The 22,696-nt window shown below is 38.8% G+C and overlaps 1 protein-coding gene across 1 annotated transcript in view; it reads left to right on the top strand.

The window, feature by feature from the left end:
• Nucleotides 1-9,493, top strand: part of NAV3 (neuron navigator 3) — a 256,522-nt gene extending 247,029 nt beyond the window's left edge. Inside the window, exons 34-35 of the mRNA XM_077770208.1 lie at nt 2,141-2,344; nt 6,856-9,493. Of these exons, the coding sequence (XP_077626334.1) occupies nt 2,141-2,344; nt 6,856-6,975 (324 nt within the window). The 3' untranslated portion in view covers nt 6,976-9,493. The remainder of the gene's footprint in view (nt 1-2,140; nt 2,345-6,855) is intronic.
• Nucleotides 9,494-22,696: the final 13,203 nt, after the last annotated feature.

Here is a 22,696-nt window from a genome sequence, read left to right as displayed (position 1 = left end):
TAAAACTCATGAACCATGAGATCATGACCTGAGCCAAAATCAAGAGTTGGTCCCTAACCAAATGAGCCACCCAGATGCCCCTCAGAATGATTTTTGAAGAGAGATAGAAATGTCCTGTTTCTTTCTGTGGGCCTAGATGTATACAGGGAGCTAAGGGGAAAATCTAGCACAATGGAGAGATAAGAAAGTAAAACCGTTTGGTGGATAGACAGTTCTCATTGTTACTAAAGGATATGCTCACCCAGAAATCCCCTGGCAGGTAATATTCCTGGGGCGGTCCATATATATGTTTTCTATAAGAGCAAGAAGAAAGGGAATCACATGTGTTATGCACCATTCCCTTGGAATCAAAACCTTGAATTGGAGCAAGAGGTGAAATAACAAAGCCTGATTGTGAAAGTCAAAATCTGAGTTGAGAGGAGTGGAAAAATCTCTTTTAAATGAATGCTTTGATGGGGAACCATATGGGGATACTCTCTGCCAGATGTTCTATTTTGGGGGAAAAACACACGCATGATACAATGGATTCTGATTTTTATTCTGGTGATTCTACCTTTCCTGAAATGTCAATAATCAATTTATTGTATTCTAAATACTTAACTATATCTTCTTTCAATAATTTTTCTATAGTATCTATTTTACTCTGGAATATAGAATTGGATCTATTTGTCATTTTATTGGCCACCTCCAATTTTGCTGCCCTTGGTGATTCTTTAAAAGGCTGGCATCAGTTGATTCTAGACTTTGATATTCTTTTTGTAACATTTACTTTCCAGGAAGTATAAGTTTTCCTTCAATTGGCTTAAGTTGTATAGCAAGCTATGTCTTACAGCTGTCTAAAGCAGGATCAGGATTTTAACTGAGAGAAAACTTTTGCTCCAAAACAAGAGAACTATAAAAAAAAATCTAGGATTGCTACTCCTGCCATCATCTCCCAGGAAATACACAGATATCAGGACCTGGCTGCCGCCACCGCCTCCTCCTCCTCCTCCTCCTTCTTCTCTCTCTCTCTGTCTCTCTCTGTCTCTCTCTCTCTCTCTCTGTCTCTTTCAAGCAAGAATGCTTGAGAGAACCTCACATAGTTCCTCCAAGAGAAACCCAAAAGATAATTCAAAAGCAATCCATGTGCTTTGTATGGTATCAATGTCCACCATTTTGTTTTTGTCTAACTGAACCACAATAAGCCATATAGAACACCTCACAGTTTGCTATCTGGAACCAAATATGCAGCTGGTAACCAGGATTGTCCTCATTAGAGCAGGTCAAGGAGAAAGGGAAGTATATCAGAGACCAGTTTGCCCATATTACTGCTGTCTTCTCATCATTTTGGCTTTTATTTCTGTCCCCCTGTGGCCTTGTATTGTTTACAAAGTCCCCTCTACCTCTGTCTCTTCAGTGTGCTCTTCTTAATGGCTTCATTTTTTCTTCCAGCTTAAGAAACTTTTGGCATATCTTGTATTCATCTCCTCCCCTCAGATCCATTGCCAGTACTTCAGCCAGAATGTATCATCTCTTTCTTACTGACTCTGCCTCCACTTGAGTTCTGACAACATTAATACTTCCATTCCCCATTTTTCTCTTCTTTTACCACTGGCCTTAGAAGTAAGCATCTGAAAAGAGGTTTTACAGGGAGCAATGAGATTATTAGAGAAAATTAATCCAAAGAAAATGACTATCAGAGAAAGCATTCTTATTTTCAAAGAAAGCTTCAGTAGAATGAGGTCGACAGAGAAAAAGTCTCTTATTTTATTTATTAGCTTCCAAAGTGCACTTTAGTAGAGAACTCGCCTTGTTTCAGTTCTCCCTCACTGGAATGTTTCTTTCTCAGCTGCGAGTTTTCTTTTGGTTTACAAAATTACTAATAAAGATAAATGTGGGCAGTGTTTTTTATATGCATTTGAAATAATCCTCCCTTAAGTGCTGACCACCGATCCCAGATGATCAGCTTTGTTTCTCCTTCAAACTTAAAGAGCCATGTATACAGACGTATATTTATAATCTGGAAAATTGAATATGGACACAGTCCCCTTGAAAGTCCCCTGAGAACTCAGCATACAAAGGAATTCACCTGTTAGTGATAATTTGTTTTACTGAATAGAAATATATTTTATGTTTATTAAGTATGGCGATTATTTTTTAGATGTATGGGAAACGGGCACCTTGGGAAGACCCCTCAAAGTGGGTGCTCGACACATACCCATGGAGCTCAGCATCTCTGCCTCAGGATGGTCCAGCATTACTTCAGTTGCGACCAGAAGATGTTGGGTATGAGGGCTGCATATCCACAAAGGAAGCCACAACCTCAAAGCACATTCCACAAAGTGACACGGAAGGGGATCCCCTGGTAAGAAACTTATGTGTGATTCTTCTAATATAAGCTTAATTACAGGGTACAGCAATGAATATTCAGTCATTTGTATCAAAGATATAGTTATCTGAGGTAGTATTGGGGACTGTTCTGATATAGGTGTTCAGTTTTAACTCTTGCCTTTGGCCTGCTTTCACTGGGTGAAATTCTTAAAGACCAAACCTGTATGCTTAAAAGTCAAGAAACACTAAAATCAGGTTATAGTCTGTGACCATAATTTTTATCTTAGTATGCATAAAACTGTGTAAAGAAATTAATATATCTTCAACATTACAGACTCAGCTCACTAGGTATTTAAGAGAAAACTGAAATTTGTGTTTAAATTTAAAAAAGGAAAGAAAAGAATCTAATGTACACTTGGAGAACTAAAGAATATTTTACATATATCAACTAGTTTGACTGAATTTGGAATTAGTCTTTTGTTGCCTATAGTAGAGAAGAATAAACTGACCTGGAAATCAAAGCGAACTTATTCTCCCTGATTCTCCCTGTCCTGCTTAATTCACAATTGTGTAGGACATATATCAGTAAAACTCCAAAGTATGAGTACTCTGAAAATATTAAGTAAAGGGTGTTATTAGAAAAATATTTTATTTTTATGTATTTATTTTTTATGTTTGTAGATGAATGTGTATAGATTGGTGTGAAACGTAGTGGGTTTATTAGCTTACCATTCTAAAGAAATCACGTGACTTGCACATTCAATACAGAAAGAAAAGATACTGAAATAAAAGCCATTATGCTACTTAAAACAAATGAACAAAGAAGAAAATGATTAAAAATCATAACCTATGATTCTACCCAAGAACATAAAATGACTTGATATTTTATGGAAAATTCCTATATCCTCAACCCCAATACATATACAACATTATCATCCCAGATGGCCATTCTTAGCATTTTGGGGGTTACACGTGAACAACCTCGGAGATTTTTAAGATCTTTTCCCCAGCAAAATGCACTTACCACAGAAAATTTTACATACTATTTCAAAGGGTTCCGTAGAATCATGGAAGTATATTCATAGACCTGCTTAGAGTCCAGGGAACTCCTATATAGGACTTCCTATCTTGGACTTTTGCTCTAGATCATAAAATTCTTAAGGACCTAGACTTGTATATTTATAACAGGTCGCTGGCCCTTCAGCTTGTACATAGCTTGAAATCAACAGTGGTGGAGGGATTGGTTTGGATGCAACATAATTGTGAGCATACACTAATTAATTGCTGATAGAATGGTTAAAATTTAACAGAGTAAATATAAGCTTTAGAGTACAAGTGTGGGTTATTACATACGAATTTTTTTATTACTTGTCTTACATTTGTAGCATTGATAGACTGTGTTTGTTGCAGTAAGGAGAGGTTTTATAGCATTTGTTTTGAGAATTACACTGTAGAGTAAGTTATGCCCTCAACTTTCCCAGTTCCCACACTCCTCATCAGCTAAACCCATCGAGCACTCTTCCCTGGCTCTGAATGTTCTGGTCTTCTATTGTGGAAAAGAGGTCCAGAATCTCCCATACTGAGGGAAAATCGGGGTTAAAAAAAATCTGATTCGTAAACAGCTGCTCAGCCAAACATCTTAAGAAACAAGGGATTATGAAATGTTAAATAGCAGAAGACTTACTAAAAGTAAATCTTTGATCAGGTATTTTCTGATAAAAAATATTCTCTCGATCTGCTTTTATTTTGTTGTAGTTCTGTAATCACTGACATCGAGTAAAATAGATTTCCAGTCCAATGTAAATAAAAAGTTTTTGGGAATAATCCACTATTTAGTGTCAGAAATATATTTTTAGATATGAACAAGGATTCAGGTTTTTGGTGCATCTCCCAGTACTTTATTCATTCATACTTATTCATTCATACTTCATTAGTAACAAACTCATTCATACGTCAGTAAGTCTGAGTAAGTATGTACTCAGGGCTAAGACCCGATGGTCAGGACATAAATATCATTTCTGATCCCAAGAAGCTCATAGTCCATTAGTGGAAAGAGATATCTACTTACATCAATTACAGTTAAACAACTGTAGTCACATGCTAGGTGAAGGTGTGAGTCCATTGAGGAAGTGATTAGAAGCAAGCTTCATAGAGAAGGAGATATTTGAGTTGCATCTGGAAGGATGAATAGAAGTTCATCATGTGGTTAGCTGGAGAACATCCAAATTTAAGGAAGTAGCAGGGGAAATGTGGAACAGCATAATAAAAATGATGAGCTTAGGAAGCTATATGCAGATTGGTAAGATTAGAACAAAAGGGGCAAGAGCAATTAAAGCTACAATAGTCTGCAATTGCTACATTATGCTGTGTCTTTTTTATCTTTGTAGGAATCCAAAAGTTTATCGCACAGATAATGAGGAGTTACCAAAGGTGTTTGGGCAGGACACTTAACTTACCTGAAGCTAGATTTGCAGGTTGTAAAGATCACTTTGGTAACAGAACAGAAGACAGATTAAACGAGACAGGACTGAGAGCCCAGCATATTTGTGAATAGCAGGGGTGATAAGGACCTGACCAAGGGCATTATGACTATGGAGAAGGCAGAGGAGAGGAGGGACATTCTGGTGCAGATAATAATGATTTATCCCCATGACTATTGGATCCTATGTAACCTTGCCCCCTCTTGTAATCTCCTTTGACTTGAAGGCACAGAGCAGCACTATGAGAAAGCAAAGTAAATCCCTTGCGTACATTTCTTATGGATCTGAGCCTTGGAACTTACTCTAATAAAATGTATTTACTGTGTGGCACAATTTTCAAAGATTAAGACTTTAATAACACTTCTATTATATCATAAAGCTTTCACAGCATTCAGCATTCAAGTGATTTGAGGCATTTATGACTGAGATAGAATCATAACCCTTTAAAGAGACCTCATTTACAATTTGTACTCTTAGTAAATCAGGAGGACACTCAACTCGCAATTGCGTTTTACAAATTATCTTCACCCAAATGCTTGAACATACAGCCGGCGACTGATGAGGAAGGAATTGACACCAGAAAGGCGAGAGACAGCATGAATGTGCATGCAGGTTGGGGTGTGTGGGTGAGAGAGAGGGAGACAGAGAAAGGATGTGTTGATGGAAACATTTGGCTTTTTGCCTTATTGGATTTGAGAGGTTGTCACTACTTTCATATCTGTATATAGCTGATTGAATAAATTCAGAGAGTTAGACTAACAATTATGCTTATAAATATTGTCCTGAAGAACATTTAAATGACTTGAAAATATGCTATAAGCTGTAGCTTCTTTGTGAGAAAGGCCTGCTTGCTAAAATTGGTGATTATCAGTTTATCACTTATTTCAGAAGCATTTATTGAACACACATTTTACACCAAGCCCACAAGCATGCACAGCCTAACATATCACTAAGGAATCCTTTTTCTTAGATTTTTCTTTTCTGTTGGATCATATTCTCTATTTCTCTAGGTTGGAAAAAAAAGAACAACTTGATGACTTTATAAGAGTGTTTAATGCATTAGTATGCATTAAACAATACAAAGATGATTACAACATATAGAATCCCTCGACGAAAAAAAAAAAAAAACAAGTCCATTCCTTTCATGAAGACAGGTGCCAGTTTTTCGGCACTTTCGAAAATTGTTGCACAGTCTATCCACAATTTGCTTTTAAACAGTTTTTCTTTTGTCTCCAACAGTGGATCTGCCGATCTTATCAAAAGCCAAGCAAGGTGGCTGCCTTTTATTCTGTAAGACATGGAAATGCGAGCTGTCTTTCTCCCCGGGTGCTTTCACACATATGCCCCTTTTACTGGAACAAATATTACCATTGTCCCGTCAGCTGAGAGACCTGAGACAGCTGCTGTTGTTCCAGAAGGCGGCTCTTGGTTTCCGTGATCTATCAATCACAGTTTAGCCAGAAATGGCAACAACAACAGAAACTTGTCAGGGATCCTTTCCTTTTCCCTCTCAGACACTCATGGTCGGCTTCATTCACTCACCTCCTTCGAGGTCAGCTCCTGGACAGCAGATGGTGTGCTGGAGTGCAGCAGCTGGCTTCATTCCACTCCGTCCTCCCTCCTCTCAGGGGAGCGCGTGTGTGCGCCAGTGTGTGCGTCTGCGTGTGTATGAACATTCACGACTTTCAGTTGCCATTCAGTGCTTTTCTGCTTCTCCCCGCCAAAAAGCTGGGCAGCTTGGCGTACTCTCCAGCAGAGAGCCCAGATGTCCAGCTGTGATACAGTTTCCTTCCCAGTCGCCCTTGCTGGAGCAGAATTCATTCACAACCCCGAATAAAAGAGCTATCTAGAGGCCCTATTGTGTCCTTATGGTTTGGTGGTGTAGCCATGTTTGGGAGAAACCGTGGAGGAGCTGGAGGCAACTAATAAAAATCTCAGATTGCTTTCCCTTTTCACTTGGATGGCGTGAGACGGTGCCTCAGTGTGGCTCAGGGCCGTGTGTTTTATGGGGCTGGCTCACTCACTGCATCGCTGCCTACATCGATGTCTCTTTTTCTTTCTTCAGATGAATATGCTAATGAAACTCCAAGAAGCAGCCAATTACTCGGGCACACAAAGCTGTGACAGCGATAGCACCAGCCACCAAGAAGACATTTTAGATTCATCTCTCGAATCTACTCTCTAGAGGGTGAAAACAGTTAGGGGAAAAGACTAATGCTTTTTCAAAATGTTTAAAAAGGAAAGTATTTTCACTAAACCACTGCCAGTATGAAAGCACCCTGTCAGGGGCCCTGACCCAGAGTTGTGGTCTCCAAGGAGGCAGCTGAACTGAGTCTGAACCGCCAAGATGCTAAATTGCAATGGGAGCTTAACTTTATTTGGTTTCTAGGCGTTTTTATATCCATGGAGTGACGCACGGCTCCACCGCTCAACTGGAAAGGACCCTAACGACAGGGCAACCCAATAGATTGCACATGGGATAGCCAAACTGGACTTTATTTTTCTCCTCTTTAAAAGTTTACAGTGCAGACCTTTTTTTTTTTTTTTTCTTTTTTTTTTGGCCCCTCCTTTCCTTTCCTCCGAGGGGCCGCCCTCCCCAGACAGGGCCCCTTCTCCGTCCAGCCTCCTTTGGGCCACATGGTGCCGGTCCCAGGGCTCCAGTAGTGCCCGTGTGGTGCGCTCACCCCATTCCAAAACGCAGCCGAGAGGCCAGCCCTCCGTCAGCACAGAGGGAATAGTGCCCCCGCCGGGAAACACTACTGCGGCAAGGTGGAAACGTGCCAATGTGAGCCCTAACCGCCGCGTTCGCGCGATGTGCTCCGCCAACTTTTCCGTGTATGAGTCACAGGTTTTATAAGGTTGTTTTTACCACAGTGGTCTTTTCAAACCACCTGCCCACTCCCTTAACAAGAGTTTTATACCAGTTATTCGTCAACACTGACAAAAGGCTTTTTTAGGGCTTTATTCGTTTGAGCCTTTTCAGTGAAGGAAGGAACATTTCCTATGGTGCTGTCTCACTGCCTTAAAACAGATTTCTACAACCGTTTAACGGCTGGTTTAAATCCTAAACCACTGGTAATTTCCACTGTCTTTTCATTTACAACCAAGCAACACCAGTTAACACAGTAGCCTCATCTCTATTTATCTTCTTTGGTTGGGTTTTTTTTTTTTTTTGGAAGAATTGGATAGGAGAAAAAAAATCAGTATTTTTACCTTGCGTGTTTAGATTGCCTTTCCTCCAAAACGTTCAAGTAACCCGGAAACCCTCTTTGACCGTCACTTAAAAGCAAAGACGTGTGGCTGAACCCCATCCAGTTCTAGGCAAAAGAGTTTTAGAAGGAGGGAGATTCGGAATTCTTATCCAGCACCGCTGGAAGCACTAGATGTAACATGAGCACAACGATCTGGCTTTCTTCCCCGATTCCTTTTCTTATTTTTATTATTACTCTTACTCTTAGTTTTGAGCATGTTTCGATTGCTGTTATCGTACATGAGAAATTCAGCATTAAAGAACACTGAAGCAGTGTAGTCACTGTGGAAGAGGAAGCGTTTATACTGTAAATGAAGGTTAGATTTGCACAGTCTACTGGGTAGGTATTGTAAATAATCATTTTAAAAACTTGCACAAACCCAAACCAACACACACGAAAATGTATTTTATCCCGTTGGTGTTAAGCGGTGTTTCGCTTGCTGAGATTTCCTGTACATTGCAAACAAATACAGAATGCAAACCCTCGAAGCTGTTATTATCCGGTGTGTTTGTCCTGTACTTAACAGTTGTTATGACTATGCAGGAGCTATCAGTGCTAGAGTGAGCATGCTTCAAAACTGTTCATGAAGCCAATACATATTTGGAAAAGAAAAACGTCCGAAAGTGCATCTGTTGTGGCAGGCTTTAAAGAGAGTGCATGAAAACTGATGGGAATCATTGGAGAAGTTTCCACCACACAGGACGGGTTTTAAGATTTTAGAACCAAAGGGCTAGGCCATGGTATAGACTTGTCCTAAGCACGTGACAATATGTTGCTTTCAGGAGGTGCAATTGGTGCTACTCTCTGTGACCACCCGTGGGTCAGTTGCTCTAGAACAATAACAACACAAGACATCTGTGCAGTTTTCAGAGTGTGTCTGAGTCTCTAGGTCCTACACGGTGCTATTGCCCTAAGGGAAATCTGAACTGAATTTATGCACATAGAAGTGTCACCCTGACTTTGAAGCCTCAAACGTGGATCAAAGCTGTTCTGAAACATCACTATATGTAGCTGGATGAGTGACTAGTTGCCCTTGTATAATACGTGATCTAAAACAATTGCGAATCTTTCCCTGCCATTTCGAGAAACACAGTCCAAACATGATCATACACAGCAATTCCTGCAATACATCCCAGTAGGTTCACCTAGTTTACAACTTAAACTAGTTTGTGAAACATTTGTCTGTATACATTTTATATTTTGTACATTTTTGATGTAACATATCATGTAAATAGGCAGAAACAGTGAAATAAATCATCTGAAAAGTTTTGTAGTCTTTGTAAAGCCCCGACAATAAGTACTTGGTGTCAATGGACTTAACTGGATGATGTATTTTCTATTGGTTTATTGTTCCTCTAGCTTGTAAACCAGCTTGCATATATTTTTTTGCAAATGTGCACCCTGTATCTGTCTAAATTATTACTTTGCCATTAAAGTGGAATTATTTATTGACGACAAGGTGTGGTGTCTGTGTATGAGGAAAAACTGAATAACCATGCAGCCAACGTGTCAAGCTTTAAAATGTTGCTTGTACTATCAATATGCCATCTACAGGGATGTGTGCAAAATTTTACTTTATATACCTCATAGAAAGAACCACATAGCTTTTAATAAATAAATAAACGGAGGGTACTAGAAATATTTTTTAAAGTGAAATTTATTCAGTGAGTATTTTTTTAGAAAACTGACTAATCAAGTGTTTGATTATAAAATAAGAATTAATATAAAATATATTGATATTACTTAAATCAACATATTAAGTGTTTCTTTGTTTATATTTCATTAAACCCTCGATTTTCTAAAATACTTATTCTGAGAGCAAGAGAGAAAGCTCGTGGAAGGGGCAGAGAGTGACGGTGTCTCTCTCTGCGCCTGGGTGGCTTAGTTGGTTAAGCATCCAACTCTTAGACAAACCATAAGAGATTCGTTTTCTTTTAATTTTTTGGAGTGGGCGGGGGAGGTTGGCAGAGAGAGAGACAGAGAATCCGAAGCAGGCTCCGTGCTGTCAACACAGAGCGCCATGTGGGGCTCAAACTCACAAACCATGAGATCATAACCTGAGCCGAAATCAAGAGTTGCCACTTAACTGACAAAGCCACGCAGGCACCCAACCATAAAAGACTCTTAAATACAGAGAACAAATTGAGGTTTGCTGGAGAGGTGTTGGTTGAGGGGATGGGCTAAATAGGTGATGGGCATTAAGGAGGGAAACTTTTGGAATGAGCATTGGGTGTTGTATGTAAGTAATGAATCACTAAATTCTATACCTGAAATCGTTATTACACTATATGTTAACCATTTTGGATTTAGATAAAAATAAATAAATAAATAAGTAAATAAATAAATAAATACTCTCAAAAGGAAAAAAAGAAAAAGCAAAGTGTCCAACTCTTGATTTTGGCTCAGGTCATGATCTCATGGTTTAGTGGGTTTGAGTCCCATGTGGGGCTTTTCACACTGGCCAGGTGGACCTTACTGGGGACTCTCCCTCTGCCCTCTCTCTGCTCCTCCCCTGCTCATGCTCTCTGTCTCTCTCAATACAAATAAATAAGCTTTTAAAAAAATCAAAACCCTCCATATAATGGGGTGCCTGGGTGGCTCAGTCAGTTGATCTTCCCACTTCGGCTCAGGTCATGATCTCGCAGTTCGTGAGCTCAAACCCCGCATCAGGCTCTGTGCTGACAGCTCAAAGCCTGGAACCTGCTTTGGATTCCATGTGTATCTCTCTCTGCCCCTCCCCCACTCACACTCTGTCTCTCTCTGTCTCTCAAAAATAAATAAACATTAAAAAGTTTTGAAAAAAATCTAATGTCATCCGAATATGCATTCTATTTACTGGGGCTGGAACCCAAAGTATTTTGGGAAATTTCTAATTTTAAAGGGAGTTTTATAATCTCTTTTATAAAATTAAGTACTACCAAAAAATTATTCTGCTTTAACATATTTTAGAGCTAAAAGTTTAAAAGGGGTTTTAATGAAGGGCACCAGAGTGGCTCAGTCAGCTAAGCATCCAGCTCTTGGTTTTGGCTCAGGTCATGATCTCACAGTTCATGAGATCTCATGATTCTCTCTCCCTCCCCCTCTCCTCCTTCCCGTCTCACTCTCACCCTCTCTCTTTTTAAAAATAAATTTTAAAAAAGGATTTATCTTTTAATTTCCTCATTTAGAAAAGAGAGCTAGTGAGGGTACGTACCGGTAGGGCTGTTGGAGGGTTGAGTTTAGATCTGTAAAGCACTTAGAACAATGTGTAGCAATCAGAAAGTTGGAATAAATGTCAGCTGCTGGAATGACACTGCCATTATAATAAGTTCATTATAGCAGTAGTAATACAAATATTCTCAGGATTCAATTTGTAAATACATTCAAAGTAATATTAGAGCCTTGCTAAAAATATGTCTATGGGGCGGCTGGGGGGCTCAGTCAGTTAAGCATCAGACTTCGGGTCAGGTCATGATCTCGCGGTCTGTAGGTTCAAGCTCCTCATCGGGCTCTGTGCTGACAGCTCAAAGCCTGGAGCCTGTTTCAGATTCTGTGTCTCCCTCTCTCTCTGCCCCTCCCCAGCTCATGCTCTGTCTCTCTCTGTCTCAAAAATAAATAAACGTTAAAAAATTGTTAAATAAAAAAATATGTCTTTCACCCAGTTTCCTCACCTGTAAAATGGGATAATTACAGTATCTATTCATAAGATTCTTTTCAGACACTGATAGAATTAGTGATCAAATGAACTATATTTGAATTTAGAGAAATTCAAATACCTTTATTTCTGCCCTTTGGGTTTTCACATTTTAAAAAGCCCTACATTTTTATAAGAAATAAGCCACCTTAAAAATGTCTGGTTCTATGGTCTTTGATCAGTGAAGATGTTTAAAAAAGAAGTTTCCATTGTGTTTTGTTTTATTAGGTTGCAGGGAGGCACCAACAAGTAAAATATTACATTACTGAATGCAATACTATTTTTAGTTTAGTGGAAATGATCTGGATAATGACGTAGAGGATTTCTTCATGAAGTATCCATTATCTCTTATTTATGCAGGAGTTCATCAATAAGAAAACATATTCATAGAAATAAACATAATACATTCTGAACTATAATCTTATTAGAGGGAAATGGAAGTTGTCAAGCTGTTTTCCATAAAATTTTTAAAAAATAATAATAAACTTTTCCTTTGCAATTGGAAGTTTTAACAATCACCTTAATATTTTAGGATAGCATGGAATTAAGTTGATGAACTGAGTAAATAATTTTTCTACATTGATTACATGTTAAAATACTGTTACTATATTGGGTTATATTAACTGTAGTATTATAAGTGATTCACCTGACTCTCTTTACCTTTTTAATGTGGCTGCTAGAAAATTTACAATGAAAAATGTTGCTCATATTTGTGACTCACATATTTCTATTCCTATTGGATAGCACCAGTATTGAAAGACTAATCTTTATAAAATGAAAATGTGATCACACACTCCCTCTCTTTTCTATTTCATGTTAATGAATAAGATGCATGGGGTGCCTGGGTGGCTCAGTCGGTTGAGCATCCGGCTTCGGCTCAGGTCATGATCTCGCGGTTTCTGAGTTCGAGCCCCGTGTCAGGCTCTGTGCTAAAGGCTAGCTCAGAGCCTGGAGTCTGTCTTTGGATTCTATGTCTCCCTCTCATTCTGTCCCTCTCCTGCTCACGCTGTCTCTCTCTCTCTGTCTCTCTCTCTCTCTCAAAAATAAATAAAACGTTAAAAAAGATGCAAGTGTCAAACGACAATTCCTTTCTCAATTTGGATTTTGCTTTTCCCTGAGCTGCCTTTTTGACACATCCAGTGCCCCCATTTTGGTTCTGTTCTCTGTTAGGTGATCGTAGACCTGGAAATAATCATTGACACAATAACCACAGCTTTCCTGACAATTTAGCTATGAGCATGTGTCAGAGTTTTAGTATAATCTTGCTAGATGGGAAAAACCTCCAGTGGGCCAATTTAAAAGTTTCCCTCCTAGTTGAGGCATTTATGGAATATCCATGGATTAGACAAAAAAGGAATATTTATTGCAAGAGTCTGGAGACTCTTGACTATCAGATAGAGGCAAGAGTGACTGGTTTCCCAAGACCAATATTTATCCCATAAATAATTAAACAATTATTGAAATTACTAAACAAATTACCAGAGTTCTGAGCTATTCAAATATCAATTTTACATTAATGTACTTCCTTTTACCCCAAGGCCTTTGCACATTCTCAAATCCCATTACCTTAGATAAGCCTTTCCGGTCCGTGAGTCTAAGTCAAGAATCTGATTTCTTTGCTTTTCTACAAATTATATATAATTATCTTATGTAATAAGATATATATCTTACATGCTTATGCCACTTATCATGCAATCTCAGGGCTTAGAACATAGCAATATAGTGAATGCTGAATACATATATATTGAAAAAAAAACTATTTCTGTACATGGAGATAGCAATGGAACTTTAGCTTTTGTAAAACAAAAGCCCTGAACTCAGGAATAGCCACTATTACAGGTGAGGAGCTTCCTGGGAAGCCATATTAATGAAAAGCTGTTGGTGACCAAGGAAGGAAGTGCATAACCTGAGGGTGTGTGTAACCCAGGACAGGCAAAATACTGCCTCACACTTAGGATTTGTTTTCTCTTTAGATGTAATGTACTAGCATACTTTCTACCAAGTTTTCTTTTTCTTTCTGCTTTTCAAGTTCTTTGAAGATGATTTAGTTATATATAGTACAATGTAAGTGTGTGGGTTTTTTGGGAAATGGATAAAACAGTTGGAAATGTAGTGCTAGAGCTTTGAAGACAAGTGGGGGCTGAAAAGATCAAAATAGGAATCCTTCACATAGAGATGAGAAGTGAAGTTGTGAATTTCATTTTGGGATGTTTTCCCACAGGAAAGATCTTGACCAAGTAAAACTTGAATAAAACTTGAAAAGTGTGGGGTGCGCGGGTGGCTTAGTCGGTTAAGCGTCCGACTTTCGCTCAGGTCGTGATCTCACGGTTCGTGGGTTCGAGCCCCGCGTCGGGCTCTGTGCTGACTGCCAGCTCAGAGCCTGGAGCCTGTTTCAGAGTCTGTGTCTTCCTCTCTCTCTGACCCTCCCCTGCTCACGCTGTCTCTCTCTCTCTCCTAGAAATAAATAAAACATTAAAAAAAAAAAAAAACTTGAAAAGTGTGGTGGACATCTTTATAGTTCACTTGGCCTTTATTTTTCAATTTTCATAATATATCTATGCCCATTTAATGTGACATTTATAAAGGAGGGGTTTAACGTAAGGGAAAAACCATTCATTTGGAGTCAGAAATCTGTATCCTTGTCATGTTTTGTGATTTGTCCAAGAAGAATCAACTAACCCATCACCTGTGTTCATCTAGATTTTATACCCTAAAGATGGCGATAGATAATTAAATACATGCAATGTAACAAGAGTCATTCTAGACATCACTGTGATACAAATGATGTGTTTACCAGTTCCCAAAACCTATATCCCCAGGAATAGTAGAAAATCTAGAATTCTAGTCATAGTCCATCCATGAACACTTGAGTGCTTGTGTTTTCAATAGTTGTATTCAGTTTGGTTTGGTTCTAATTCAGTGTGTCAGTTTGAGGCAGCTGAGTATCAAGTGTCCAAGGTACAGAAGCTGGACTGAATTTCCTATAAACCGCTTGAGTATGGTGGAATGATCATTTGCCTAAGACCAGCACCACTCTTAAGATGGGCTGCCTAGTTCCCAGACCAATGGCTGTCCTGGTAAGCTGTTTTCATTCCTTAGTCTAGCCTTTCTGTGGACTACCACTGGGTGTACGGCCTGGTAGCCTTGGTAACTGGTTTCTGGTGGGGCTAGAAACTGAGCCAGCGACGGGGAAATGCTGCCCAGAAACCTGGTATTGGTCGAACTTTGGAGGTCAAAAGCAAGCACAATGAACAGCCAGAGTCAGGCCCAAAGTGGAGAAACCCTCCAGTCTGGACACTAGAAACTAGAGGAGGGTGGTTTCCATACCGGTGTTTTCTCAGAGGAGGGAAATTCACATGGATTATGTTCGCTGGGAAGACTCATATTCTGGACTCTTGCAGCACTTATTATAGAAATATGAGAGCACACAATTTACAATTTTTCGTTAGCCGTATAATATTAGTAAAAATAAAAAGAAACAGGTGAAATTGATTATCACAATGTACTTTATTATCCTAACATATCAAAAATATTACCATCTCAGGATATAATCTTGAAATGTTTTTTATATGTTTTAAACGGTTTTTAAACGTTTATTTATTTTTGAGAGAAAGAGAAAGACACAGAGCGAGCAGGGGAGGGGCAGAGAGAGAGGGAGACACAGAATCTGAAGCAGGCTCCAGGCTCAGAGCTGTCAGCACAGAGCCCGACATGGGGCATAAACTATGCAATAACTGTGAGATCATGACCTCAGCTGAAGTTGGACGCCCAACCAACTGAGCCACCCAGGTGCCCCTCAAGCTGAAATGTTTTAAAGAAGATTTTTGATATATTTGCATTTTCTTTTATTTTTTAACTAAGTCCTTGAAATCAGCATGTATTTTATACTTCTAGCACCTGCCAATTTGGGCACAATCTTTATCAGAAGAACCAGATTTGTACTTAGAATTCAAAAATGTATAGTTAAAAAGTAGATCCACATAGGTAACTTGTTCCAGAGTTAACATAAATTGAGTATGAGTTCTAAGTTTAAATTCTAGATAATTACCATTAGGTTAAAAATGAAGTTCTAAATTGCTATATATATTTCTTATTCTGTAATCCCAGGACAAAGACTGCCTACTCATCCAACATTTGGATAAAGAAGGAACTTTCCTCAAATTGTTTTGTTTTGTTTTTGTTTTTGTTTTTATTTTTTGCCTGAAAGGAAATGATTCTCTTCTCGAGATTAAAAATAAACAAACAGGGGCTCCTGGGTGGCTCAGTCAGTTAAGTGTGTCCGACTTCGGCTCAGGTCATGATCTCACAGCTGGTGAGTTCCAGCCCCACGTCAGGCTCTGTGCTGACAGCTCAGGGCCTGGAGCCTGCTTGGGATTCTGTGTGTGTCTCTCTCCCTTTATGCACTCTGTAGCTCTCTCTCAGAAATAAATAAACATTAAAAAACAAACAAAAAAAAAAAAGAAAAGAAGTGTAACTGTTCAAAGACATTTTAAATAGCAGAATGGCCCCCAAAGCAAGATCAGAACTTCAATGCAAAACTATCAATAATATTAACATTTATAAGTATAGACAATGTATTGAGAGATTGGGGACAGCATAAGAAATACCTACAATACACTAAATATGAACTTGCATACTAAATATGAGAGAGAAGAAGCTGATTAAAGCAGTGCTTTTCCAGAGCGTCTGGATGGGTCAGTTGGTTAAGCGTCTGACTTGGGCTCAGGTCATGATCTTACAGTTTGTGGGTTTGAGCCCTTCATTGGGTTCTGTGCTGACAGCTAGCTCAGAACCTGTTTCAGATTCTGTGTCTCCTTCTCTCTATGACCCTCCCCTGTTCCACTGTCTCTATCTCTGTCTCTCAAAGATAAAGAAAACATCAAAAAATTTAAAAAAAGAAAACAGTGCTTTTCCTGATCTGCATAAAATATCCATCGGGGTGATTTCACTTTCCTTGCCCACAGTCACTGTTCCCAAACAACATTCTAATTGCTAACCTGGTTTCCTAGAAACCCTGAAACCTGTATAGGCATTTCTCAAATATAATGTGGTTTTTCTTACCCTTTCTTTTCCTTATATATTGAAGTTCAATGACTATTTCTTTCCAAGATCTGAAAAACTTTATTTCCCTGACTACACGTTTTTTACATTCTGCTACTACAAATTTAGTTCGTGTGCAGAAGCCACAGGGCTGACTATAAAGAACATTCTGTAGGTAGTCCCCTTCCCAATGGAGCACAGTAATTAGCCTTTAAAAAAAAATAGTGGGCTTTTCAACCATTTGCTTTTTTTCAGCATCAGCCAAGAGTTTTATTAACGAACTTGAAAAAAAAAGATGTCCATTATATGGGTGGCACATTCAGAAATTTGAAATTATTAATAGCCCAAGCACACATTGGGGTTTAAGTAAAATGAATTAACTATTCTTCAAATAAAATTATAACTGATACTAATGTTATATTAATCGTCAGCCTGAAAATAAAATGCCATTGGCATAAGACACTAGTGGAGAGGAAGTTTCTGGGTGACCAGCTGGCGTCTAACTGCGTGAGAAAGATTCCTGTGTTGGTCCTGCAGGACACCATGGATTTGCAGTCTGCTCTGGAAATTTCCTCCTCACAGAATGAATTGCAAAAGATAAGCAGGACCTTCAGAGAACTAGAAAATAGATTATGTGCAAACAGATGAAAGTATTTTTCCAGCCCAGCAAATATTGATACTGCTAGAACCCAACCGACAGTTACTGTGTGACCATTAATTTCAAAGACAGGTCAAGTTGCAGATTTTACCATCAGTAAGACAAAAGTGGAATAGGAACTGGAACATACCATAGGAAAATGCCACAGGCAATTTCACATTGTTACCTTTCATTAATTTGAAGGGGAAAAAAATTCGTGGCCAAAGAATTGTAACTTCTGGAATGTTACGATGTTATGATGTGTTAATAATAATATCATAGAGATATACCTACAAAGTAATGTATCCAATTTTTAGAAAGTATTAAAAATATCTTAAATAACTTTATATTACTCTTCATATAAAACATAGGACCTTCAGTAAAGAACTAGTAGAATCCTAGAGTAACCACTGTTCAATCAAAGGAGAACGAGTTAGTTAAACACATGCCTTATTTAACTAACAGGAAAATTCCAAAGAAACAACGATAGTGTGATAGTTATATTTTATGTAAGGTTTAGCATTTACAAACAGATACTAAGAATCCCATGTGGTCTCTAAAGTTATTTGTTTTATTTAATGAACATCTGTTATGACTCCAGTGCATAAACATATGGCTGATTTTATTTATTTATTTTTTGTTTCATAGTTTATTGTCAAGTTGGTTTCCATATAACACCCAGTGCTCATCCCCACAAGTGCCCTCCTCCATGCCCGTCACCCGCCTTCCCCTCTCCCCCACGCCCATCAGCCCTCAGTTTGTTCTACGCATTCAAGAGTCTCTCATGGTTTGCCTCCCTCCCTCTCCCCAACTATTTTTTCCCTTCTCCTCCCCCATGGTCCTCCATTAAGTTCCTCCTGATCACCTATATGTGAAAACATATGGCATCTGTCCTTCTCTGCCTGACTTATTTCGCTCAGCATAACACCCTCGAGTTCTATCCATGTTGCTACACATGAACATATGGCTGATTTTAAAGACATTGTAAGTGCCATGAAAGGAAATGTTCCTCCTCACCCCGCAGTTTGTCCCTAGGCCATAGGGAATAGCCGTTTTACCCGGGAAGAGCAGCAGAAGGATGCTCAGCATCTGAAGGGCTTGTGCAAATAAAGGCCTAGTATTCTGGAAAGAGTGAGATGGGGGGCGGGGGGGCTAAGCCAGAGCCCAAAGAAGTTGCATTTGTAAAAATTTCATGTAATGATTTATTACTCAGGTTACCCTTAAAATTTCTCCGGCACCCTAACCTGCTCTTAAAAGCCTTGCCCTTCACTTGAACTTGCCCAGAGCAAGAGTAATGTATGTGAATGGTAAAACATATAGCTGGTCACGTTTATTGGCCAGAGGGCACAATGGTCTCTTAAATTTGCTTGTGTGCAAATCCAGTTTACCAGCTTTCTTGCAGTAAGCATCCCTGGGCAGGGTCTCTGCAAGCAGTGGGAAAACATACCGGAGAGATGCTGAATTTCCCCAGCTTTTTCACCCGGCGCTGAGCGAGTCCAACTGTCTTTTGTCTTCAAATTGGTTGTTTGTGTGTATGGTCGGGGGGAGCATACCGAGGAAATCTTGGTAGAATCTTTAATAAAACTCACATATGCCCACTTTTAACTATAACAGAACAATTTGAAAAGAAAAGGAGATAGTAAGATCCTTGAAGCAAATAGCTATCATCTCTTCAGTCATATCTGTCCCTTAGCGTTCTAATCACAACACAGTGCCTTGAACACACTTGGTGTTAACTACGCTGAATACATAAGGAGAGTCTTCTAAGGGCTGCAAAAGAAGGTACTTACTGTTTAATCATATATTTACATTTAAGAAACACTTTAGCCAAAGAATGTTGTTTTTAAGGTCATGCAACAAGAACAAATTTATTCCCAGAGCCACTTGGAATAATCTTCCAAAATTTGTTTGTCCAAAGAGAAACTCATTCCTATGGAGTATCTGAATTCTCTCATATTCAGTACATGGTATTCAAGCTAGAAAACTTTAGGGATGCAAATAGTTGCCATCTATTTTTTTTAATTAAAATTGTTTAGTATTTATTTTTGAGAGAGAGTACACATGAGTAGAGGAGGGCTGTGACTTTTCTATTGTCTGTGCTGACAGCAGAGAGTCTCTGAGGTAGGGCTGGAACTCATAAACCATGAGATCATGACCTGAGCCAAAATCAGATGCTTAACTGACTGAGCCACCCAGGTGCCCCTGGTTGCCATCTATTTAAAGATACATCCTCGCATTCTAGATCAAGAATAAATAAAACTGATTTGTGTAGGGGGACAGTAAAGAGTTTTAAGGACACAACTATCCGCAGTTCATTCTTAGGAAAAAAAAATGTTAAGGAAATTTTCCATCCTTTTCACTTGCCTCAATGACCTAACAAGACAGTGGAATACAGATAATATCCACAAAGCCAATAAATTATCTCTTTTAATGCATTCCTGCATTTCATCCTATGCTTTCACCCATTAGCCAAAATATGGACAATTTTTATTTGCATTTCAAGTCAAAAGATTAGTTCTGTTAAATGCCTTTAAGTAATGAGCTTGAGAAGCATCATGTATCGTTTGTTATATTAGAAGATGGAAGAACACTAAATGCCCTTCCATCTGAACTGACTCCGCTCACCTTAGTTATATCAGAGCTTGCAAACTGATGCTGCTCTGATTGATGTGTACTAACTGATTTACTAACAATTTTAAAATAATTTTAATTGCTTCCTATATTACTCTTCTATTGCTGGGTAATAAGTTACCACACAGATAGCAAACTGAAACAGCACCCATTTTTCTATCTCACAGTCTGTAAATAATAAGTCAGCCGGGATCTGTTGGGTTCTCTGCTCAGGGTCTCAGAAGACTAAAATGAAAGTGTTGGCTAGAAGGAACTCTTGTTGAACACTCCAGGGAAGAGTTCATTTCCAAGCTTATTCGGGTCTTTGGCAGAATTTAGTTCCTTGTGATAACAGGACTGAAGTCCCCATTTTCTTTCTGGCTGTCAACCTGGGAGTACTCTCAGCATCTACAGGCTTCTCAGTCCTTGGGTGCAGCCTTCTATAACTTCAAAGCTAGCAAAAGCCTGTGGTATCTTTCTAGTGCTTTCTCTCTTGAATAGTATGTGATTATATTAGGACTACTTAGATAATCAGCCTTCTGCCATATAGCATAGCTGTCATGAGAGTAATAATACCTCATGCCAGTAATGAATACCATCCACATTCTAAGGGAGAATAATTACAAGGGAAGAGGGTTATTAGGAGTCATTCTTAGAATTATACCTACCACACTTAACAACACTTAAACATCAGGGTGTGGATATCCAGAGAGCCAGGTATCAGATTCCCCTTAAAATCACAATTTCTAGCAACACTGGACCACATTCCACCCAATGTACGATTGGCTAGACTTGATAAGTGACAATGTCTCTCAGAGGAGCATTCTTCAATGGATTGTACCAGCCCCTATGAGTGCACATCCAGCAAGTTCACCCTGTACGTATTTTAGTTCTCAACAACTGCATTACACAATAAATAGTACTGCAACACAACATTTCTGACAGAGTACATAGTCACACCTCTTCAAACCTAAATTTATCCAGGAAACTAATCATCTCGATGATAGCTGCACTTTAAAGATAATGAGACATCTCAAGCTACACACTAATGTTCCTTTTGCCTCTCAAGACTGATTCTTGTAATAACATCTCAATAACTTAGTAATTCTTAGCATGTTCTGTCTTTTGGGCTGATAAGTGAATAATACTGCACAAATTAAATGCTACCACTGAGTTCGGCCATGCAAAAGACACAAATGTACTCTCAGTGGACAAATGTATTCCCGTGTAATCATGCCAGCAGCAGAAAATGGAATCTGTCATAAAAAATAAATTATCCAAGAATCAGACCGTGTTCACACAGCTCGGCACTAAATTTCATTTTCCTTGTTCTTCAGCTGAGAGTCTAAATAAACACTTATGAAACAGTCTGAACGATCACATTGTTTGTCAAAGTTGGATTCTGCAGCCTCGGAATTCAGATGTATGAAACCATGGCAGTTGGGAGGCCTGCTGCTTCTCCTGTGCTGGTTTCTCTGTGATCACACCCTCAGTCAGTGAGGTTTTCCAGTTTCAGAAGGCATCCAGGTGCAGAGAGAGGTGGTACAAAGACGGTGACGGGTGAGTATGGACGGGAGGCTCGAGTCGGTGAGCATTAAAGTAATGGAATTAGCTACAATTGCTGTGGGCTAGATTGTGGAGGTGTGACATGTCAGGGTAAGAAGTTGGGAAATCATTCTATAGTGAACAGGGATCTCATTTAGAGTACCAACATAGTATAGCAATTAGAAGCATAGCTTTTGGGGGGCAGCTGGATGGCTCAGTCTGTTCGGTGTCCAACCCTTAGCTCAGGTCTTGATCTCAGGGTCATGAGTTCAAACCCTGTCTTGGGTTCCACAGTGGATGTGAAGCCTACTTAAAAATAAGTAGTAAATAATAAACAAATAAGCAAATAAATAAATAAATGCCAGATTTAGAAGGAGGAGGAGGAGGAAGAATAGAAGAATAGAAGAAAAAGAAGAAACAGCAGCAACATAGCCTTTGGAACCAGACTGTGATGATTCGAATGACTTGGGAAAAACTATTTTTATACTGTGTTTTAATATTTATATGAAATATTAATGAAAGTATTAATATATAATTATGTTATAATTACTATTAACAGTATTAACATTTCATATAGACATTCAGCTAAGCTACTTTCAAATTCCTGACTATGTGAGCAAATAAACTCTTGTTGTTTTAAGGTACTAAACTGCATGAGTAATTTGTGATACAAAAAGTTGTTCCAGTAATATTTTGGAAAGCCAACATTTGATAGGTATTCAAAACAAAAGGTACAGCTATGCTGGCCATTACGGCAGCTGCCGGCCACATATGGCTATTTAAATTTAAATTAGTTAAAATTAAATAAAATGTAATATTCAAATTACCAGTCACATTAGCTACATTTTAAGTAACTCTGTGGCCACATGTGGTCAGTGGCTATTGTATCAGATAGTGCAGACGTAGAAACTTTTCAGGATCTCAGAGGGTGCTACTAGATAGACAGTGTTACTCTGGAGCAATGAGGCTCTAACTGGAACCTGCAAAGGCTTAGAAAAACATGGATATATTCAGTTATTTTTATTTGGATTTAAATATTTGAGATGTTTGGCTGATGATTATGTTTTAAGAAATAAACACCTTCTGAATCATTTGGACAACCATCTTAAAAACAAATACTGTAAGTGAATTTCTGTGCTTCATTAAGACC

Source organism: Crocuta crocuta, unplaced genomic scaffold, assembly GCF_008692635.1.
Source record: "Crocuta crocuta isolate KB4526 unplaced genomic scaffold, BGI_CrCroc_1.0 scaffold317, whole genome shotgun sequence".
NCBI lineage: Eukaryota > Metazoa > Chordata > Mammalia > Carnivora > Hyaenidae > Crocuta > Crocuta crocuta.
The sequence above is the reverse complement of the archived record's forward strand: the minus strand, read 5'-3'. Positions and strand labels throughout refer to the sequence as shown.